The sequence below is a fragment of the Phalaenopsis equestris genome, unplaced genomic scaffold, assembly GCF_001263595.1.
Source record: "Phalaenopsis equestris unplaced genomic scaffold, ASM126359v1 Scaffold210457, whole genome shotgun sequence".
NCBI lineage: Eukaryota > Viridiplantae > Streptophyta > Magnoliopsida > Asparagales > Orchidaceae > Phalaenopsis > Phalaenopsis equestris.
In genome coordinates, this window is record NW_018229542.1 from 268872 (window position 1) to 289744 (window position 20873).

Sequence of the window (20873 nt, forward strand, 5' to 3'; positions counted from 1 at the left end):
TTAAAATATTTTTTTTGTGTTTGTTATGTTTTTTTTGAAACCTACTAGTTAAGTCTTTTGTCAGTGAATACGTAGCTCAGGATCTACACGACTTGAACACTACGATTCAGAACTAGAGACATGTATTAAGAGGATTAGAAAACAGATAAGAATTCACAAACATCGATTAATGATCATCTTGTAGAAAAAATGGCAAACAATCAATAAATCAATTTAGATACCCATGAATCGATTAATGATCATCATAACGCGCATAGACCATTAAGGGATTAAGCTAATCCTACGGCAAATGAAATTCACTTAAGTATTCAAACCTCTGTCATAGAAGCTAACACATTTGAGCTTAAGTTTGTTATCATCCAAATGGTTCAAAACAATCAATTTGGGGGAACTTCATCTGAGGATCCAAATTTACCCTTAGCAAGTTTTTTAGAACTTTACGCTACATTTCGTTATAATGACTTGTCAAACGACACAGTTAGGCTTAAGCTTTTTCTCATTTCCTCGAGGGATAAAGTTAGAATGTGGTTAAGCTCATTAGCGCCTGGATCAATTAGAACGTGGTTTGATAGTCCAAAAATTCCTAGCTAAGTATTTTCAGCCTTCAAAAACAGCTAAACTTAAAAATGACATTACTTTATTTTGTCAACGCGAAGTTGAGTCAATATACGATGCTTGGGAATGATTTAAGGAGCATCTTAAAAAGTGCACACATCATGCACTGCCTGATTGACTAATTATTCAGACTTTTTATAATGATTTGGTAAGATCCCTTAGATCGATTATTGATGTTGTCGCTGGTGGATCGCTCATGCTCCCCATTTGATAAGGCTTGTTCTCTAATTGAGGAGATGACTATAAACAATTTCCAATTGTCATTTGAGAGAGTAAACTCGAGGAGGTAGCTAGTGTACATGACACAAATGTGCTTTCGATTCTAACTTCTCTGGTAGTAGCTATATCTAGAAAGCTAGACCAATTTGAAATGAACTAACCTCAAATACATCCAGTAATTGAGGAAAATTCGTTTGGACAATTCGTTGGTTCTATTACTTCATCATTTGAGACCTTAAATGCAATTAACAATAGGTTTAACGACCTTTTTTTCAATTTTTATAATCCAGGTTGGAAGAACTATCCTACCTTTAATTGGAACAACTATGGTGGGGGAAACCAACAATGAGGAAATCACCAAGCAAATCATTTAGGAAATTGGAATAACTAGGATAGTACCAATTATAGACCTTATCCTCCAGGATTCAACTCTAACTCACAATTCAAGGAGTAGAAGTTGTCTTGGGAGAAAGATGTACTGCAGATAGGGAATCAACTACAAAGTCAAAGTGCAACAATTAGAAACATAAGAAACCATTTAAGACAGATTGCTAACTCACCTAGCAATCGCCCCCAAGGAACTCTTCCTAGCAACACAAAGATTAATCCTAAAGAGAAGATTAATGAGCATGTGAAAGCTATCCAATTAAAGAGTAGAAGAGAATTGGAGGAAGTAGTTTGGAAAAATGTTGAACTTGAAAAGAATAATGTACAACCTGAAAAACCTTTCAAAGACATTGCTAAAGCTTTAGAAAAATCAGTTTAACCAACTAATATTAACTTAGAAGAACTGCCACCTCTATTTTCTCAAAGACTTCAGAAATAAAAATTTGATCAATTATTTTCGAGATTTTTGTAAGTATTTAAGAAGCTGACTATTAATATTCTTTTTAATGAGGTTCTGGAGCAAATGTCCAATTATATAAAGTTCATGAAAGAGATTCTTAATAAGAAGATTAAAGTTTATAGATTATGAGACAGTTGCACTCATTTAGAAATGCAGTGCCATCATTCAAAAGAAGCTTCCTCAGAAAATTAAAGATCCTGAGAGCATTACTATCTATTGTGCAATTGGAGAGATTTTATGGTGAAGCATTATGTGATCTTGGAGCTAATATAAACCTTATGTCACCATCTATTTTCAAAATGTTAGAATTAGAGAAGGTGTCTCCTACTACTATGACCATTCAATTAGCTGACTGATTGATCACTTATCCAAAAGGGGTGATAGAAGTTGTTAATATAAAGATGGACAAATTTATTTTTCATACTGACTTCATTATTTTAGATATGGACGAAGTTAAAAGAAATTTCCATAATATTATGTAGACTTTTCCTAGTCACTGAACGAGTCATGATAGATATGCAAAAAGATGAAATAACTATAAGGGTAAATGATCAGGAGATTACATTTAATGTATTAAAATCTATGTATTATTATGAAAGAAAAGAAGACGAATGCTTTCGTATTGATTTGATTGATTATTTGTATAGTAGAGATTTTAGAGAGAATTGTGAAGTTAAAATAGTAGAGCCAGAATTGAATGTGGAAACTCAGAAAACTCAGTAGGCTCTATAGATGAATTTGCTCTACCGGTATAAGAGAATTCAAAAATTATTTGGGAGAGGATTGAGATTCAAGATACAACAGAAAATAGTAAACATCTTATGCCTTCTATAGAGGAACCCCCTAAACTTGAGATGAAAGTGCTTCCTAAATACCTAAGATATGTTTACTTGGAAAAGTCATTTACATTGTTAGTTATCATATCCTCATATTTGACTCACTCGTAATAGAAGAAATTAATGGATATTCTGAGGAATTATAAGAAAGTTTTCGGATGGACCTTGCAAATACAAATGGGACTAATCCCTCTATATGTATGAATAAGATTCTAATGGAAGTTAATCATAAACTCCGGGCAGATCCTCAAAGAAAATTAAACACAATTATGAAAGTAGCTAAAAAGAACTAACTAAAGTGACTAGATGCAAGTATTATCTATCCGATATCAGATAAAGTTTGGGTTAGCCATATTCACTATGTTCCTAAGAATGAGGAGTGACGGTGTCTATAAATAAAAGCATGAATTAATTCCTACTAGCCATGTCATTGGGTGACTTATATGTATAGACTATACAAAATTAAATTTTTTCAGTATAAAAGATCATTTTCATTTACCTTTTTTGGATCAGATGTTGAATAGGCTAGCTGGTCAACCATATTTTTGCTTTTTAGACATATATTCAAGGCATCATCAGATACCTACTATTTTTGAAGATCAAAATAAGACAACATTTGCAAGTGCTTATGGGACTTCTATTTTTTCGAAGAATATCCTTTGGGTTATGTAACGTAAATGCTACGTTTCAACGGTGTATAATATTTATTTTATGCGATCTAATTGAGAAAGAAATAAAAGCCTTTATGAATGATTATTCAGTGTTTGGTTCTTCATTTGACTCTTCTTAAACCATTTGGCGAAGGTGTTGAAAGTTGTAAAGAGACTAAGGGCCCGTTTGGGGCAGCTTATTAAGTGCGGTGGCATTTTGAAAATGCACCAGGCCTGTTTGGGTAAACTACGTTTTGATAGTTTAGGCGTTTTCAAAATGCTGAAAACAGTGTTTTCACACCACACCTATCTAGATGCGGTGGTAGTGTCTTCTGGTTGCGGTCTGACTTTTCCAAAAAAAAAATTTTGTAATGGCCACTGTACCTAACTTATCAACAAATTATTTTTAATCAGCTTATCAGCAGTTTATTCAATAACCTGCAGTTGCCCCAACCTGCAGTTGCCCCAAACAAAACCTGCAGTTGCCCCAAACAAATGCTAACCTTGTTCTCAATTAGGAGAAGTGTCAATTCATGGTGTCTAAATAAATTGTGTTATGACACAAAATATCTGAAAAATGCATCGAATTGGACCAAGCAAAAGTTTAAATTATTGAAAAACTATCTTCACCTACTATTGTGAGTAAGTTAGAAGTTCTCTGGGATATGTTGGATTCTATATGTGATATATTAAGGTTTTTTTTTTTAAATTGTCAAACCTCTATACCACTTTTAGAAAAGGACAAATTATTTAATTTCGATCATTAATGCCTAAATGTCTTTAATACTCTAAAATAGAAGTTAGTCACTGCTTCTATTATTGTTTCATCTGATTAGGAGAAACTATTTGAGTTAATATGCGAAGCAAGGGCAGTATTAGGACAACGACACGATAAAATATTTAGAGCTATATGTTATGCCACAAAAACTCTAACGAAACTCAAACTAATTATACCACTAATGAGAATGAGTTATTGGTCATATTATATACTTTTGGTAAATTTAAGCCCTATTTGCTTGAAACAAAATGTATTGTTCATACATATTATTATTTCATCTGATTGGGGGAAACCATTAGAGTTAATATACGATGCAAGTGATTATGCTATGAAGACAGTATTAGGATAACGACACGATAAAATATTTAGAGCAATATACTATGTCACTAAAACTCTAAATGAAACTCAGATTAATTATACCACTACTGAGAAGTTATTGGTCATATTATATGCTTGTGATAAATTTAGGCCCTATTTGCTTGAAACAAAAGGTACCGTTCATACCCGACCATTCTGCTATTAGATATCTTATGTTAAAAAAGAATGTCAAACCGAGATTGATTAAATTGATCCTTTTGATGCAAGAACCTAACTAATGGATAAAAATGATAACTTAGAATCAAGTAGCAAATCATTTATTAAGACTAGATCAGGGGAATTCATGTGATTATGAGGATGAGATTAATGAAAATTTTTCTGATGTGCAATTATTTGCTATTACTGAATGATATGTTTCATGGTATGCTCACATAGTAAATTTCATGAGTGGTGATATTAGGCCCCATAATCTAACTTACCATCAACAGAAGAAATTCATCCATGATGCCAGATATTACTTTTGGAACGACACATACCTCTATAAAAAATGTAAGGATCAAGTAGTTAGGAGATGTATACAAGAAACCCACGAAATTATAATGCTATGATTCTAAAATTCGAGATATTTTGGAATTGATAAAACTGCTTTCAAGATTTTACAATCTGGATTTTATTGGTCTACTTTATTTAGAGATGTGAATGAATATATTAAAACTTGTGATAGATGCCAAAGAATAGACAATATTTCTAAGCGTGATGAAATGCACCTAAACTTTACCTTAGAGATTGAAATTTTTTATGTTTGGGTTTAAATATTATGGGTCCCTTTATACCATCAATAGAAAATTTATATGTTTTCATAGGTGTGGACTATGTCACAAAATAGATTGAGACAGCGGCTCTTTCAAATTGTGATGTTCGGTATAGCAAAATTCTTAAAGAAGAATGTGTTTTGTAGATTTGTTATACCTAGAGTGATTATAAGTGATGGGGAGCCACATTAGAAATAAAAAAATTGATATATTATTTACTGAATGTGGAATTAAATATAGTATTACCATAGAATATCATCATCAAACGAGTAATTTAGCAGAAGTATCTGATAGATGAATCAAAACAGATTCAAGAAAAAAACTGTTAATCCAAATAGAAATGATTGGTCTTTAAGATTATATAATGTATTATGAGTTTATAGGACTGCTTATAAAACACCTATAGAAATGTCTCCATATATATTTATGTTTGATAAAGCTTGTCAATTACCAATGAAATTAAAACATAAAGCTTATTAGGTTGTTAAAGAATTTAATTATAATATGAAAGATATTGGTGAGAGAAGATTACTGCAGTAAAATGAACTCAATGAGATTAGACAGGAATCTTATGAAAATGCGAGAATTTATAAAGAGAAAATGAAAAAGTGACTCCATCAAAAGATTCTTAGGAAAATTTTAAGCCTAGATAGAAGGTTTTACTGTATAATACAGGATTGAAATTATTTCCCAGAAAATATAAGTCAAGGTGGTCAGAACCATTTTCTGTAATAAAATTTTATCATTTTGGTGCAATTGATATTAATAATTCTAAGAGTAGCGGGGTATTTAAAGTGAATGGATGGAGACTTAAACCCTACTTAGGTGATGAGAGACCTATAGTTAATGAGAATTTAATGTTGGGTCAACCTGAGTAAATATCTGGATTCGTCGACTTGAGGACGTTAAACTAAACGCTTCTTGGAAGGCAACCTAAGTTTGTATTTGTCTTTTTGTTTGTGGTTGATGTTTCTTATTGTTTGGAGTGTTTGTTTTTATGTTGATATTTTTAGATTGTGTATGTTTTGATTTGATTAGGAGTGTGCAAATTGAGGGAGGCGAATCCTTACTCTTCTCGTTGATGACTGGACTTTAGTGTCTTTTGTGGTAGTAGGAACAACCTTGTCCTCTACACCCTAATTCTCAAAAGAGAAAAGGATTTACAAGAGACATGTTGAGTTTGAGCATAAGATATGTCCATCTCAATTTTTTACATCCTATTTCTTACACTGTTCTTCCATCATGTTGGTTCAATAAACCAACTATTAGAGGAGCATGTGGATAATTTTTTCATTAAACTGATAGAGGTGTATACTTTAATGGATAGTATAGTACTTAGAGGTTGACAGCGCATAAGCCAATAGTAAAGGTGTTATATGAACCTAAATATCTTTACAAAAATATGTAAAGCACCTGACAATCGATTGAAAGAGATTCCATTGAAGATGAGGAATTGGAGAAGGGAGAAGTGAAGAGAAGAAGGATGAGTGGTCCTCATTTACCTTTAGCATAGAATTGTGATTGGGTGTGCTTAATATGTGTGATTAAGAACAAGGGGATGATAAAAAATTGCAAATTAGAAAACTAGGACCAAATTTGGGTCAGGCACATAGGCACCAGTGCCCCTGGTACCAAAGTGCCAGAAGCAGACTAGGCGCTTAGGCGCTAATAAAATCAGGCGCCATAACTTAGGCAGAGCAGCACCTTGGCACTGCTATCGCGACACCTAGGCGTCGGTCCTTCTTGCTCGACAAAACCTAAATCGACCCGATTTAGGTCATTTTCTCAAAACCTCCTCCCCGACCCTTCTTCGGCAATTGAGACGCGATACTTAAGGCTTCCCTTTTCCTTCCATTTTAGCTCAATCCTTGAAAATTTGGTGAGTGGAAATCACTTCCAAAAGATAAAATCCACTCCCTAAGCTTATTTTTTCAATTTTCAATCGGGATTTCATCGGGATTTTTGGAAGAGGTGAAAATTGAGGAATTTTTGGGATAATTTGATTAAGCTTATAACTAGTATTTTGTATGCATCCACATCATTTCTTAACTTCATTCTGTTGAATTTTCATCATTGTTGCTTTCCTATGGCTCAAAAAACTAAAGGTGAAAAATCAAAATAAACTTCATATGATAAAAAGAAGTTCGCATGCTCCAAAGCTCAGGAGTGTTGCGACTTCTTAGTATCTAAGTTAATTGCGGAGAGGGGATTCATTAGTCTTGGGGGTCAGAAAGAAAGTATGATTGTTAGGAGAGACTGGGAGAATTTTTGTTACTATGGCTGTAGCAGTAATTTTTGTAGCCATGGAATTCTATGCTAACCTCCCTGAGGCCTTTGATGATTCAGTTTTTGTGAGGGATAAGCAGGTGGATATCTCCCCTTCACACATTAATGTGTTATTCTTATTGGGAGATGTCCCTCAGAGTTTCTACTCTAGTTTCGCCCACACTGATTCTGAATTAGATGAGATCATTAGATTCCTGACAAATGAATAAGGGGTTTGAAAGGTGAGGAATGACCATAAAGTAAATTTTTAATCTAAATCGAAGGCTCCTTCCAAAGCTTGGCATTACTTCATTTTGGCCAAGCTCCTGCCTTCCACCAATTTGAGTGAGATAACGAGAGAGAAAGAGAGCAGCTCCCAATTATTGCATCCAAACCATGAAATCGATAGATATAGGAGCACTGATTGATCACTCCATCATCAATGCTACAAAGGGAGGATCCACTTTAAACGACATCCTTCTACTATTTCTGCCCTTTGTCAATAGTCTGGTGTTACTTTTGAGGGATGGGAGGAGCTACTACATCCATTAAAACCCATTTTTAAGGCTAATGTTAATTTATATAATAATCATGCTACTTTGGGGCGTGGAGCGAGTTCTTTTCAGCCTTCTATATCTTATTCTCAACCTCGTCCTTCCACTAGCATAGCTTCCATGTCAGAGAAATTGAAGACGATGGAGGATGACATCTCCATTATTCAGGCGGAAGTTTATGATATTGTTGATCATTTGCCGCATATAGATTGCTAGAATACATGTCAATATGATCACGTCATCAGTTTTCAGGCTGCTCAGGTGGAAATATATAGAATGAATCAGCGGAACGATGGGGACAACTCAGTAGAGTTCCAGTTTGCCCACTTTACAAAATATATGAGCACAGTCGACCGATGGACGATGATGAGGAAGAAGAGGATGAGGATGATGATGATGGTGATGATGAAGAGGATTAACTTTATTTATTTATTTGTGGATATACTAGACATTAATTTTATTTTTGTTATGTGATTATACTGGACATTATTTTTTTTTTCTTTTATGCACTGAACTATATGTGTATTAATTGTTGCTGCTGTTTTGGTACTCTCTTTATTAATTAGTATTTGTGGTTGTAGACTTAATTTATTTTTAGTTACCAGTTGCATTTTATACTGAGGTAGTTTCATTTTCATCGTCGTTTAGCTGTGATTTACTTCCTACTGCTTATTTGTTCTTCTTGTATATACCTGTTAATCTTGTGGATAGATATATGTTGTAGGATGTATTTTTGTGCTATTTTCTCTCTGCTTATATTTATGTTTTAAATTGCTTCATATTTAGAAAATTAAGTTCGGCGAGGGGAGAGGGAATCTTTTTAATGCTTGAATTTTTTTGTTCTCAATAACATGTATTTAGATTGATATTTTTAAAAAAAATTTGAGGTATGTTGTGTCAATTTGAAATTATTGTAATTTTTGAAAAAGGAAAAAAACATAATTATTTTTTATTTTAAATTTCATGTAAATGAGACTAGATTAGTGTTAAGTTAACTCGTAACTCAACATTTGAAAAATGATTTTTCTATTCATTTAAAAAAAAAGAGATATTTGTTCATCTCAGTATCCCTAGATATACTATTTATAAAATTGAGCACTAGTTAAAATCATATTTTCAACGAATATATTAGTTTTTGAAAAGTTTAAAAGCTGAATGTAGCATGTTTTACTTTAGGAAGATGATAGTGAAATCTAAAACTATTAAAGAACTATCCAGATATAGTAATCCTCCTACAATTATGTAGATATTAAAATATACACCCTAAAGCATGAAAAATAGTGATTACATGAAAATATTGAGTGAGGAGCAGCTTGATCAAAAATTATTTTCACTTGATTTTCTTTTTTAAGTTGATGCTGCATTACATTCCTAAGCTACGTGTATTTAAGGAGTATTAGTAAAATTTGTTTAATGGGGGGCTTAAATTTTGTTTCTCCACCATCTAAGGTACCTTAATTAACAAGTATTAATTGTTTTTTTTAAAGTAAATAAGAAATCAAGTTTTCATAGTTGGGTAAAAGAATTACTTATACATTGAGGTTGGACTCATTTGTTAAAGTTAATCTAAATTTACATTGAATTTTCTGAAGCAAAAATTGTTGTTAATTTTAATGAAACTCACTCCCTCAAATTACATAAAATGGTTTTAATATTCTATCGTTACTTGAGGACAAATAACCTTTAAATTTGTGGGATTTTGATGTGTAGAAATGAGTTTAATTTTTTTATGTTTTGCACATATTTATAAATGAAAATACACTTTGAAGAAATATATTTTTATGATTTTTTTTTTGTAGGTACAACAAGTGTTAGGAATGGAGCAAAGTGAAGAAGAAATTGTGCAAAGTGAATGTGACTTGGAGATATGGAGGACACAGGTGACAAGCGCCTTGACGCCAGATTTCTTGGGCGCCTAGGTGCCAGTCCCAAGCTAAGAACCGAGAGGTTGGAGCTCAATGTCTTGGTGCCAGGTTTTTCGGCACCTAGGCGCCCATATGAAACTGTGCAGACATTGAGCCTAGCGCCTAAGCGCCAGCCCCGTGGCGCCTAGGCGCCAAAGAACAACCTGGGCAGTTTTCAACAGTTGTTCGACACAATGTTGGGGGTTATTCTGCACGATAAAGGGGTCTTTGATAAAGGAGTCTTTTTACAATCATTGGTCGGTCTTTGGTAAAGGAGTAGGGTTTGTTGTAGGAGAATATAGGATAAGATTACTTGAGTGATTGGTGAGGAATTTGAGTTGAATTGTAATGACAATGTTTAGATTAGCAACAAGGGAGAAGACCATCTTTAGGGAGCATTCTCAAAGCTTTGTAATGAGTGTCAAAGCTAAGTATTGTGTACTCTTATATTTGAATTCTGTAAACACAATTTTATAGTGGATTTACTTGTTTTTAAAGATGATTTGTGGTATTTTCTCAATGCTTTCTGAGTAGACTTTTTAACTTTCCCTTGTGTTGATTAAGTGTAGGATTGAACGAATGACTTCAGAAATATTTTTAAAATCTTTAATGTGATGAGTAGCCTTCAAATCTTTATTTCATTTTCATTCTGGCCAAGTGATTAGTTAAAATGTATTGTGACCCATAAAGACTCAAAAAAGTTATAGAATAACAACTAGTTATGGAGCAAGTACACTATAGAGAGATACAAATCTTAGGGAAATAATCTTTGTTAGGTTCAAATTGAGATTTAAGGAATTAAAAACTAGTTTAACCAAACTTTTTTATGCACTCGAGAGAAGGTAAAAAAGAGAGTTTCTCCTATTTTCCACTAGCCTCATTTACAATTTGCAATTTTTTAATTCCTTGACTCCACTTAAATCATTAGAAGGGAAGGTAGCACTTCAACTTGATTGTCACCAATCCAAATATATTAAATAAAATTTCATTAGGAGTAAACCTTTAAGAGTTTGTAATTGAGTAAGACTAGTTAGCACAGCTTCAAACTAATTTACTTCCAAGATAAAAACGAATTTAGCAGGCTGGAACTTTTCCTAGACTTAAAACACCTCGTTCTCTGTGGGTTTGATCATCTGGACTCAAATGTCCTATATTACAAAAGCGACACGTGCACTTGTGTAAGGCCCCCAGAGTGCAAGTGCACCTGGACTTAAGTTAAGGCCGCATCATAGGGAATACGTCAATACTAAAGTTTTATTATTTCTATGATGTGTGCATGAATCATTCAATAATCCTTAAAATACCCTAAAATGTATGCACTTTATAATAAATTTAAGCTTGTGTATGCTCTTATGTTATCTTAAATAACTAAATTCAAATGTTGCATGAGTTGGAAGTTAAAATCAAACTACAATGCTTATAATATTTAAATTTTATAAAAATTTCTTTTTAAAATTAAATATTAAATATCAAATTATGCACGTTCTAGAATGAGCTGCCTTATTTATAAGGCAAGATCATAAGTTTCATATCAATCAGTCTGACCTACTCCTCATAAGAATTAAGGTTGACAAGACTGAGCTTGCGCATCGACAATTGGATTCTCATATGGACTAGGTTGAAAAGATTAATATCTTGATAATATTCAAGAGACAAATTTCAATGAAATCATAAAAGTTAATATTTCAAATAAATCTTCGAAGCTAGCCGCATTGATAAAAGATTTTAACCATAGTGGTTTATTTTAAAAATAAAATTCCAAACTTAAAATGTAAATATTTAATTTGAAAATTATAAAAAAAATCATAAAACATAATCTTTAAGCCCGAACCTCTATGAACGGGCTAGAGTCAATAGGCGTCTATAATATTCAAATAAATTTTGTATTATGAAAATGATCCTCTAATAAATAAGATATAGAGTTGACAATATTCAAATCAACTAATAAAAATCTCAATGATGGTCAAATTGACTGAAAATCTTAAACAAATGACTCATTTTTAAATCAGTTTCAAATCAAATTTTCAAACTAACAAAAGAGAAGACACAAGTAAATTCAATCACCTAAAGCTTAAAACATGCTCAATCCACCATCCACAATAGTTATTGAGGATGACAATTTTTTTATTAACTTTAGCTCATAAAGAGCAAATGTAAGATCAAATATATTTATATATTCACACTCAAATCAATCTCACGCCAAGAATGGCATGGCGTGACATGTCTTGGTTCCGTTAACGGCTCCACAAGAAAGTTGTTACGACCAGAACTCTTTGAATAGGTGATTTGTCACCAAATGACACCATTAAAGAATGGTCATAGCTATAATATATATGTTCCTAATGGTCTCTTATATTTTAAAGTTGTAAATCATAATGACACATATGATTGACATAAATCAATCACTCAGCTAAGATCAACTTAAATTTATCCACTTAGACTAGCATCCACCATAAATCTACAAAGTTCCATTGAATGGTGCAACTCAGGACGGCTATTAAGGATCCTTTAGTCAAATTGAGGCAACTATCTCATCATGTTAATCATAGCTATAATCTATATGTTCCTAATGGTCTCTTATATTTTAAAGTTGTAAATCACAATGGCATACATGATTGACATAAATTTATCACTCAGCTAAGACCAACTTAAATTTATCCCCTTAGACTAGCATCCACCATAAATCTACAAAGTTACATTGAATGACGCAACTTATGACGACTATTAAGGATCCTTTAGTCAAATTGAGGCAATTATCTCATCATGTTAAGTAGACCAGCAACCACTCTAAGTAAATCATGGACCAAAATGACTCTAAACGATGAAACAATGGGATCTTAATCAAATTCGTTATCATTTTGCCACCAACCGCTTTTAGTTCACAATGATAAATGATATAACATAAAACCTATGTTTGTGATACTATATGTTGAATATGTAGTGCATAACGAATAGCTTCAATCAAAAGTGCTCTACCGTTATCGGAAGGGGTAATTAACCACAGAAACTTGTGCCTATGGGAAACCTCTAACCTCGGATCATAAAATCATTATAAAATGAGGATGAAATCTTTAGGTAGTCTTATCTACTATGTAATATGTATTCTAAAAAATTTGACACGAATAAATACAAAGTTCTCAACAAGAGGCCGGGGCGTGAATTTTCAAAGCCCACAAAATTCAACCAGCCGAGGCGAATTTTCAGAGCCCACAAAATGCAACATTTTAAGACATTCTTAATCTAGATCACGCAACTAAGCAATTAAGACATTGATTCAAGGATGCACAACCGCATAAATGTATGAAATATCTATCTTAAAACCTTATTTATACAATTAGCAATAAGATTTTGAATATCAAAATTCAGTTTGGTTGGTGGGTTAGTGTGGAAAATTATGATAAAGTCCATCCCATTCCCAACTTTGGTCCCTTGGGAAAAAAGGTTCAATTTCCCCTTTACTTGAATAAAACAAATCAGATCAAGCCGCTTAACTAATTTGATTGGCCAATCCATGCTAGGGAGCATCTCTAATGGAGCTCTCATGCATAAAAGTGATGACATAAGGTTCCTCCCAATGCCATCGATGGTAGAAAAATGCGAAAAATGTGTTGCCACAACAAAACGGTTGCCCTAATAAATAGGAATCTAAGCAGAGGTCTCTAAACTTTATTTGTTGATTTCTAACTCATTGTAGAAAATTTGCAAGCACACCATAGACGACCAAGTTTAGTTGAATTGATCAATTTAGGCTAGATTTGAGTGGTATGAATCAAACTGGATCACCCATTATTGGGTTGTCTAGAATCATTGAGATTCATGCAAGTTTGTCTTGATATTTACACCAATCTTGATATCCTAGTAAATCCATATAGGGTTTTTATGAACCCACCCAACAATAACATACCCATCAAAAGAAGCAGCCTTGTGCTATGAATCATGATGCAAAAATTCACACCCAAGCAATAACAATTATAACAGAACACTCCAAGACTTATGATGCAAGATACATTTGAAATCCACAATTCACTAGCACACAAAATACACGAGAGAAAAGGGAAATAGAGAAGTTAACAGTTCACCTTCACTGATCTCCAATGGGAATTCGGCCAACGTATAGGATCCAAGTCACTTATTCCTGTTATTGTACCCATATACCTGGATGAAACACAAGATTCCAATTACAAGAATAAATTTCCAAACTGTAAATTATTACAAGAAAATACATTATTAATTTAATTTCCCCACACATGGGTGTTTAAAGCAAATATAATCATAAACATATCAGAAACTTAACATCTAGAATCATTAGGGAAAATACAAGTAAGAAAATATATGATAGGAATGCTATTTCACCGAAGTGTTAAAGGAATATTGGACTTAAACTGGTACAATCAATAGCAAGCAATAGGTTTCTCAATAAGTTTATAAACAAATAAAAAGAAACAATAGCAAAAAAAAAAAAGGAAAAGATAGATTACCACTACATCCCCAACCCACCTACCCATGCACACACAAGCATGCATGCATAAAGCAATTTTCTAGTTCATAAACACACCACCACACATGCACAAGTAAACAAGCTCTCTCGGACAACTAGAGGCACACATATACACAGGCACATGGTCGAACAAATTCATGTGCATGCAAATATATGCACTTAAACATAAATACACAAGCAAATACATACATTTTCACAATGAACATGCAAATACATGCAAATGTTCAATCCTGGCAGGAGCACATACCATAGCAATGAAGCAAACCCAACCTAACGAGAGGGCAAAAATCTATTTTACATGCAATTTAGTCTTCTGCATGCAGCACTAAGTACAATCAACAATATAACATTATCAGCATCCATCCCTCAGGTTTTCTAGCATATATGTCCATAGATAACCATTAATGGATGTAGAAACTAAATCCAAAAAATCAGAATATTGAATGATGATCTCAAAATATCAAGGTAGTACTTGAAAATGAAGCACATGGCATAGATTGGAATCAACATTCATGACAATCGTCCATAAAAATAAAAAAAAAAGAAGAAGAAAATAAACTGTGCAATTTTTAGTTCATGCATGCATTTCACAAAGGTGGCATCTTTGAGTCAAAAGTTAGTAACCTAGAAAAATGTACTTATTTTTTCGCTTTCAGTTAAAAAACACTAACGTACCTACGAACACTTGACTCCTCCGTTTCAAAAAGCATCCTAAAACGCATGCCAACTGAGACACGAGTGTGAAAGACAGCCTTAACATATTTTGATAGTGGTATCACAAACTCTGAAGGGCAAGCCCTACATAAATTTAACATTAGCGAATTCCAAATAATAAAAAAAATATCATAACAAGATGGTGGCTTTCATAAATCTTACCTTGGGTGGTAAAAAATGGTGAAACGACTATTTGTTGCAGCAGCATGTGCTGCAGCGGCAAGCAGTCCAATATGCATGCTATCACTCGATATAACAGAAGAAGGTACAGCATTTTGTGGCCGATTAGCCCGTCGGATTCCCAACAGAAGCTGATTTTTCTCATTCCTGGAAATCACATTCAGTGAGATCCACACCTCAATTCCCATAGTTCACATGAAACTAAAGTCTTAAGTACTAACCAGATAAATAAAACAGAATCACCAGCAACAAGCCTCTTAGCACTAACAAAAACACTCCAGCCCGTGGTGAGAAGATGCCGTTTTGGTTGTCCTGCAAATTGTGAAGAAAGAAACTTAAAAATTAAACTTCATATGAAATATATTAAGGCAATTATATTCTGCATTTGCATTGTTCTCCATTAGACTGAATTGCCTTAAGTCATGATTTGGAGATGATGAAATTTCCCTTGCTCCTTCCATCATGCCAAAGCAGTACTAGCACAATTAACACCAAGATGTTAATGACTTGATGCCAGAACAAAATTTTGCTGGAATGTCACACAATGGTTACCAAATTCAGATGATCAACTGTTATAATCTAGTATAAAATAAACAACTAAAAAGCGAGCAATAAAATGATGCTTATCGAAAAAAAATTAAATATTTTGAAGCTACTAAAATGCAAAGATCATCATATTAAACACAAAAACTTGACATGTTTTAATAAATCAATCTGATCAAATTGAGAAACCTCTTAGATAAAATGAGACACTTATAAAGATGGCTAAAAAGGTACAATTACAAAAATAAAATAAATTCCTTCATATAATTATGATCACGAACAACTTTAGAGATTCAAACAAAACCTCAAAAGCAATATAAGAAAGGATGCAAAGGTGAAGAAGTGGGAGGAAAAGAGAAGCCCTAACTTTAAAGTTTTATAAAATTTCTCTGTTATTATGATAGCAAGAATTTGATGGAAATCATACAATACATTTTACAATGGCGGCCCAGCAGGATCTTAGAAAAATGTGACCAAACTTTTAATGAATCATAATTCTTGGGTTACAACCCCGCTTAGCAAATTCACATAAATTACAATAATGAACCGTACATGAGAGAGAGACCTTATTTCACATATTAAATTTATATTATCATACAAATTTATACTATTTGATGATCCTTTATAAGAATCCAATCAAATGGGTGGAAAAAAATTAAGCAAATGTACTGGTGATCCTCATCTGATCCAAATGAAGAAGCATAACAGTTGATATAGATTTCTTATCACAAGTGATGTTATGTTAATTTGGATGAAATTTTACTTGCATAACAGTTGTTTTTATTTTATTAAAAAAGTTTACATTAATTTCAGAAAAATGTTGCGTCAAAATGAGAATGATTACAGTTTCATGGAAAAAAATTTTATACAAGAGCTTAAACAACCAATTTTTTATAAGCTATTGCTATTACTACCTCTAAAGATATGCCTGAACTTCCAATCAACATCATGAATATCTCTAGCAATCAGTTCTTGTGCAGGTGGCTGTTGAGAAAAGTCCTAAAAAATGAAAGCAACAACACCCATCATCTTCATGTCAATCCAATCAAATCTCCTACGAAAAACACAGCATGCAGATAAAAACACACCAGGGGAGGAAAAACTTTTTCAGCTGCTCGACGAGGAACAGAAAACCCTCCATGAGTGCTTGTATCGCTTGCTGTCAAAGTCTTACAAAAATAATTCATGGGCTGCTTGCTTGGCAGCCCCATCTCGGCTGGAAGGTAAGTATCTTTGAGCTCCTGCTGCACTGACTTACAACACTTTCACTACCTAAAATAACCGGTAAATTAATCACTCAATATCAAACTACACTGAAATTGAGAATATACCGGATTCAAAGGCTGCAAAGTCATCTGTGTGTAGACCTCATCAGTCTCAGCATCGGCCTGAAATTGTTCATAATCAATCAGAACACTTACTTCGCCAATTAACAAGTTGATATGAAACATAGAATAAGCAAGCTTACGTGCATAGTCACATCGTGTAGTTGACAGATCAACTGAGGTGGCAAATTTGGATAATTAGGAATATGACCCTCAACCTCCTTATTGGTTGAAGCCACAACCTTGACACCAATGTTAAGATGAATCAATGAAAGAGAAAAAGGAAACCTTCAAGCGTCAAAATTAACCTTTTGAACTTCTGACTTTTACCTGCTCACTGTGGCCCTGCGGAAAGTAGACTACACGAGTGCCGACATTGGGTAGACACACCAGAGGACCAGCACAAGCATGCCAAAGCTCGGAGTTCAAGCATCTCTTGTCCCCCCCTGCTATAATGTCGACGAAACCACAAACATCAAACCAACTATAAATAGGAGAGAGCAAAATGGACAGAACGAAGAGAGAGAGAGAGAGAGAGAGAGAGAGAGAACCTTCCTCCTCCTGCTGGACCACGATTCCCACAGTCGAGAGCTTCATAGCAGCACTCTAACAAGCTCAGGAAACACGCAGAAAGTAACAGGAACCTATCGTGCACATGTCCGCCGCCTCCGCGTCGATCCCAAACCCCTAAAAAACCTTTTGCGATAATAAAAGACTTGCCTAGGAATCCTACCTAATCCACTTCAAAAAAGGCTCACATTTCACACTCCAAGAAACCAAATCAGCTGCATAGTCGAGTAGAAAACAGTTTATGTCCGCCGAATCCAAAATAAGATTTTCACACTCTGGAAGCCAGACCAGGTTCCCTATCAGGAAACCAATCAGCTCTGCCTCCGCCTTCAAAGTTCCCTTCTTCCTTGAACCGGCCGACAAGGAATTAGTGTTACCAGCAAAGTTCGGGTCCTCTGACTGCTACTAAAAGGAAAATGATACAGAAGAAGCAACTTGAGGAATTGAAAAGCATCGAGCTTGGGGAGCTGTAAGAACACAACCCTCAGGCTAAAGCTAGCTCGGAGAAGCGCGGCAGTGTATAACTCCAGATCGGCTTGAATGGATAAATCGGTCGAATTAGGGGAGATGGTAAAGCCACACGGGAGAGGAGGACAGCACTTGCCGGAATTATCGTGGATTTCCTGTCTGGGTAAATATAAGAGGAAATTTTAAAATGGTATGCTAATTCTGTTCGACTGAGAGGCGGAGATAAAAGAAGTTGAGGTACAAAAAAAAAAATGTTGGAGTGCTTGCATCTGCAACACACGTGCAGCTAGAGATATATATTAATTGATTCAAGGTAAATAACAATAGCCGAACATATTTACATTTTTTTATTTGAGTTTCTGAAACACAATTCAGTCTGTTGTTTCAAGAAATAGTTGTCCATCTTTTAATTTTAGCCATTCGTTCGGATTCAGAAAAGATATTAAGTTTAATTAAATTTGTCAACAAATAAGTGTTGAATCTGAAACTGCCCAGGACTCACATCAAACAGATAGAGCGTAAAACAAGAGAGAAAAAGATAGATAAAAGGAGAATGCACGGTGACAATTAGGTGAATAAAGAGATTTTGTAATCTTTTTATTTATGGAATAGTGTCTTGTTTATCAACAATGGGGATATAATATGTACAATTACACGCTTAACCCTAATTTAATTGGGGGCATTGCAGGGTATTTTGGGTATTTACATAAATAAGCATATGGCTCCTCTACACTATCGTTCGGTCGGCTGAGATCAGTAGACCTTGGTTCGACAGGGCTCAATTGTTCGTCTATGCTGAGGTGGAGGTCGCAGATCGGTTGTTGTTGATATTTGGTCATCCAGACTTGGCTCGGACGGCTTGAGTCTGTCAGTCTGCCGCTTTGGTCTGGCAGTTGATTATCGATCCTTAGATGAGGAGCTACTGTCGTTAGGATAAGACTAGGTTGTCGGGCAGAAAGTAGATCACTGTAATCCAATAGTAGTTTGCCCCTTAAGAAAAAGTCATTCGAGGTGTTCGTGGAGTACATCATGGCAAAACATTGAGCTTCTTTATGAAGGGTCTCAAAGGCTCTTATGAGGAGACTGCAATGTTGGGATGAGAGTTAGGCTTAGACCTTTTCTCAACTTGATGGGGATTGGTCATTGGCTAGGAAAGTTTTTGTTTGGTTAACTTCGGGTCCAAATTCTAAAGGATTTGTACTTGGTTAATCAAGTCTTTTGATCTTTCGGTAATGTAACTTTTTGTCTTCTTTTGTTAATCCCTTAAACCTAAGTTAGGATTAGCTTAATGCTCTAAACTAGGGTTAAGACAATTTGTGATACAATGTAATCTTTTAAATTTTACAATTTTGCCCTTAAGATTTTAAATTTTTATTTTTTAATTTTTAAAGGTTGGAAATTATTATTTTAGGGTTTAAATTTCTTACCCCAAGTTTCCTAATCAATTCCCATTTTAATTTTTAATTTTTTTATTTTCTTAATTATTTAAAAAAATAATACAATTTTGGTAGAAAATTGGTCTTTTTCATTTTAGAATATTTCCTAATCAATTCCCATTTTAATTTCCAATTTTCAGATTTTTTATAATTATTTAAAAAATAAATTACAAGTTTGATAGAAATTTGGTCTTTTTCATTTTAGGATTATCTCATAATATTGGAAAAATTAGAGAATATTCTCAAGAGTGTTAGAATTAACCCCTACAAATTTCATGATTTTTGGATTTTTCTTTAATGTTTAAAAATTAAAATACCCCAGAGAGTATTTAATTAATTAAAAATTAAATATAAACTAATTCTTTTCAAATTTATTTTTATTATGTTCTCCTCTATTCCCTAACTTGAGAGATATTTTTATTTTATTTTTTGGATTTTTTTAGGCGGAGTTATAATTTTTTAAAGTTTATTTGAGTTTTCTGGATTTAATTAAATAAGAACTTAAGATTTTCCCACTTATCTGACGCGGCACCCTGTCATCTTCGGCAGCTCCGAAATCCGAAGCTGAGTGGTTTGATTTGCGACGCTTTCCACACTATCGTCCGAGGTGCCCTGCAATTTCATCATATTCGCATTGATGGTTTTGTGGTTCGACTTAATTGATGACTTCCATTTCTGATTCACAAAAATGAACAACATCCATTTATCATCCCCACAGGACGATTAGTCGAATACCATTCATGTTCAAACGCTAAGATCTCCCCCGATTATCTATGAAATTGCATGGGAGTTATTTCTAAAGCATCATCTAATCAATGAGAACACATCCATATTGTTAGTTAAGCATGTCGTGCATATTTCCTTCACAAAAGTCCAAACTCGAAGCAATTTTTAGGGTTTGATTTTATGAAAGTAAATGTTAGAACCTCTTTTTTGATTTTATGAAAAAATAAAAAAAACTAGTTCTGTGATTTTATAATTACATGTAAAATATAACTTAAGTTAAGAAAACTAATTTAACACTTCAATAAAATTTATAGCAGTACGTCCCATCAAGGGAAGATCCGCCCATAAGTGATAAGATTGCATCAGACGACGCAATGTCTACCATTAGTTATGGAATTGGTAATGGAACTCGTCCTTTGGGCAAGCTTTCTTTAAGTCTCTGAAATTGACGCGAACTCAAACTGTCCATTCTTCTTTCTAATTGACACAACATTAGTTAATCATGTTGGATACTGTTCTTCTCTCACAAAGTAAGCATCTATCAATTTCTTAATCTCGGTGGAAACTTGTTGCTCAATCTCGAGACGCATCCTTCTGGGAACTTGCTTGACCAAG

At 33.8% G+C, this 20873-nt stretch overlaps 1 protein-coding gene across 1 annotated transcript in view; it reads right to left on the minus strand.

Moving 5' to 3' along the window:
* LOC110036751 (auxin response factor 12-like) overlaps window positions 1-18369 on the minus strand; it is a 55859-nt gene extending 37490 nt beyond the window's left edge. The window contains 10 exon segments of the mRNA XM_020741278.1: window positions 13878-13953; window positions 14972-15094; window positions 15173-15337; window positions 15412-15502; window positions 16648-16732; window positions 16822-16977; window positions 17065-17121; window positions 17202-17300; window positions 17389-17507; window positions 17610-18369. Coding sequence (XP_020596937.1) covers window positions 13878-13953; window positions 14972-15094; window positions 15173-15337; window positions 15412-15502; window positions 16648-16732; window positions 16822-16977; window positions 17065-17121; window positions 17202-17300; window positions 17389-17507; window positions 17610-17655 — 1017 coding nt within the window. The 5' untranslated portion in view covers window positions 17656-18369.
* Window positions 18370-20873: the final 2504 nt, after the last annotated feature.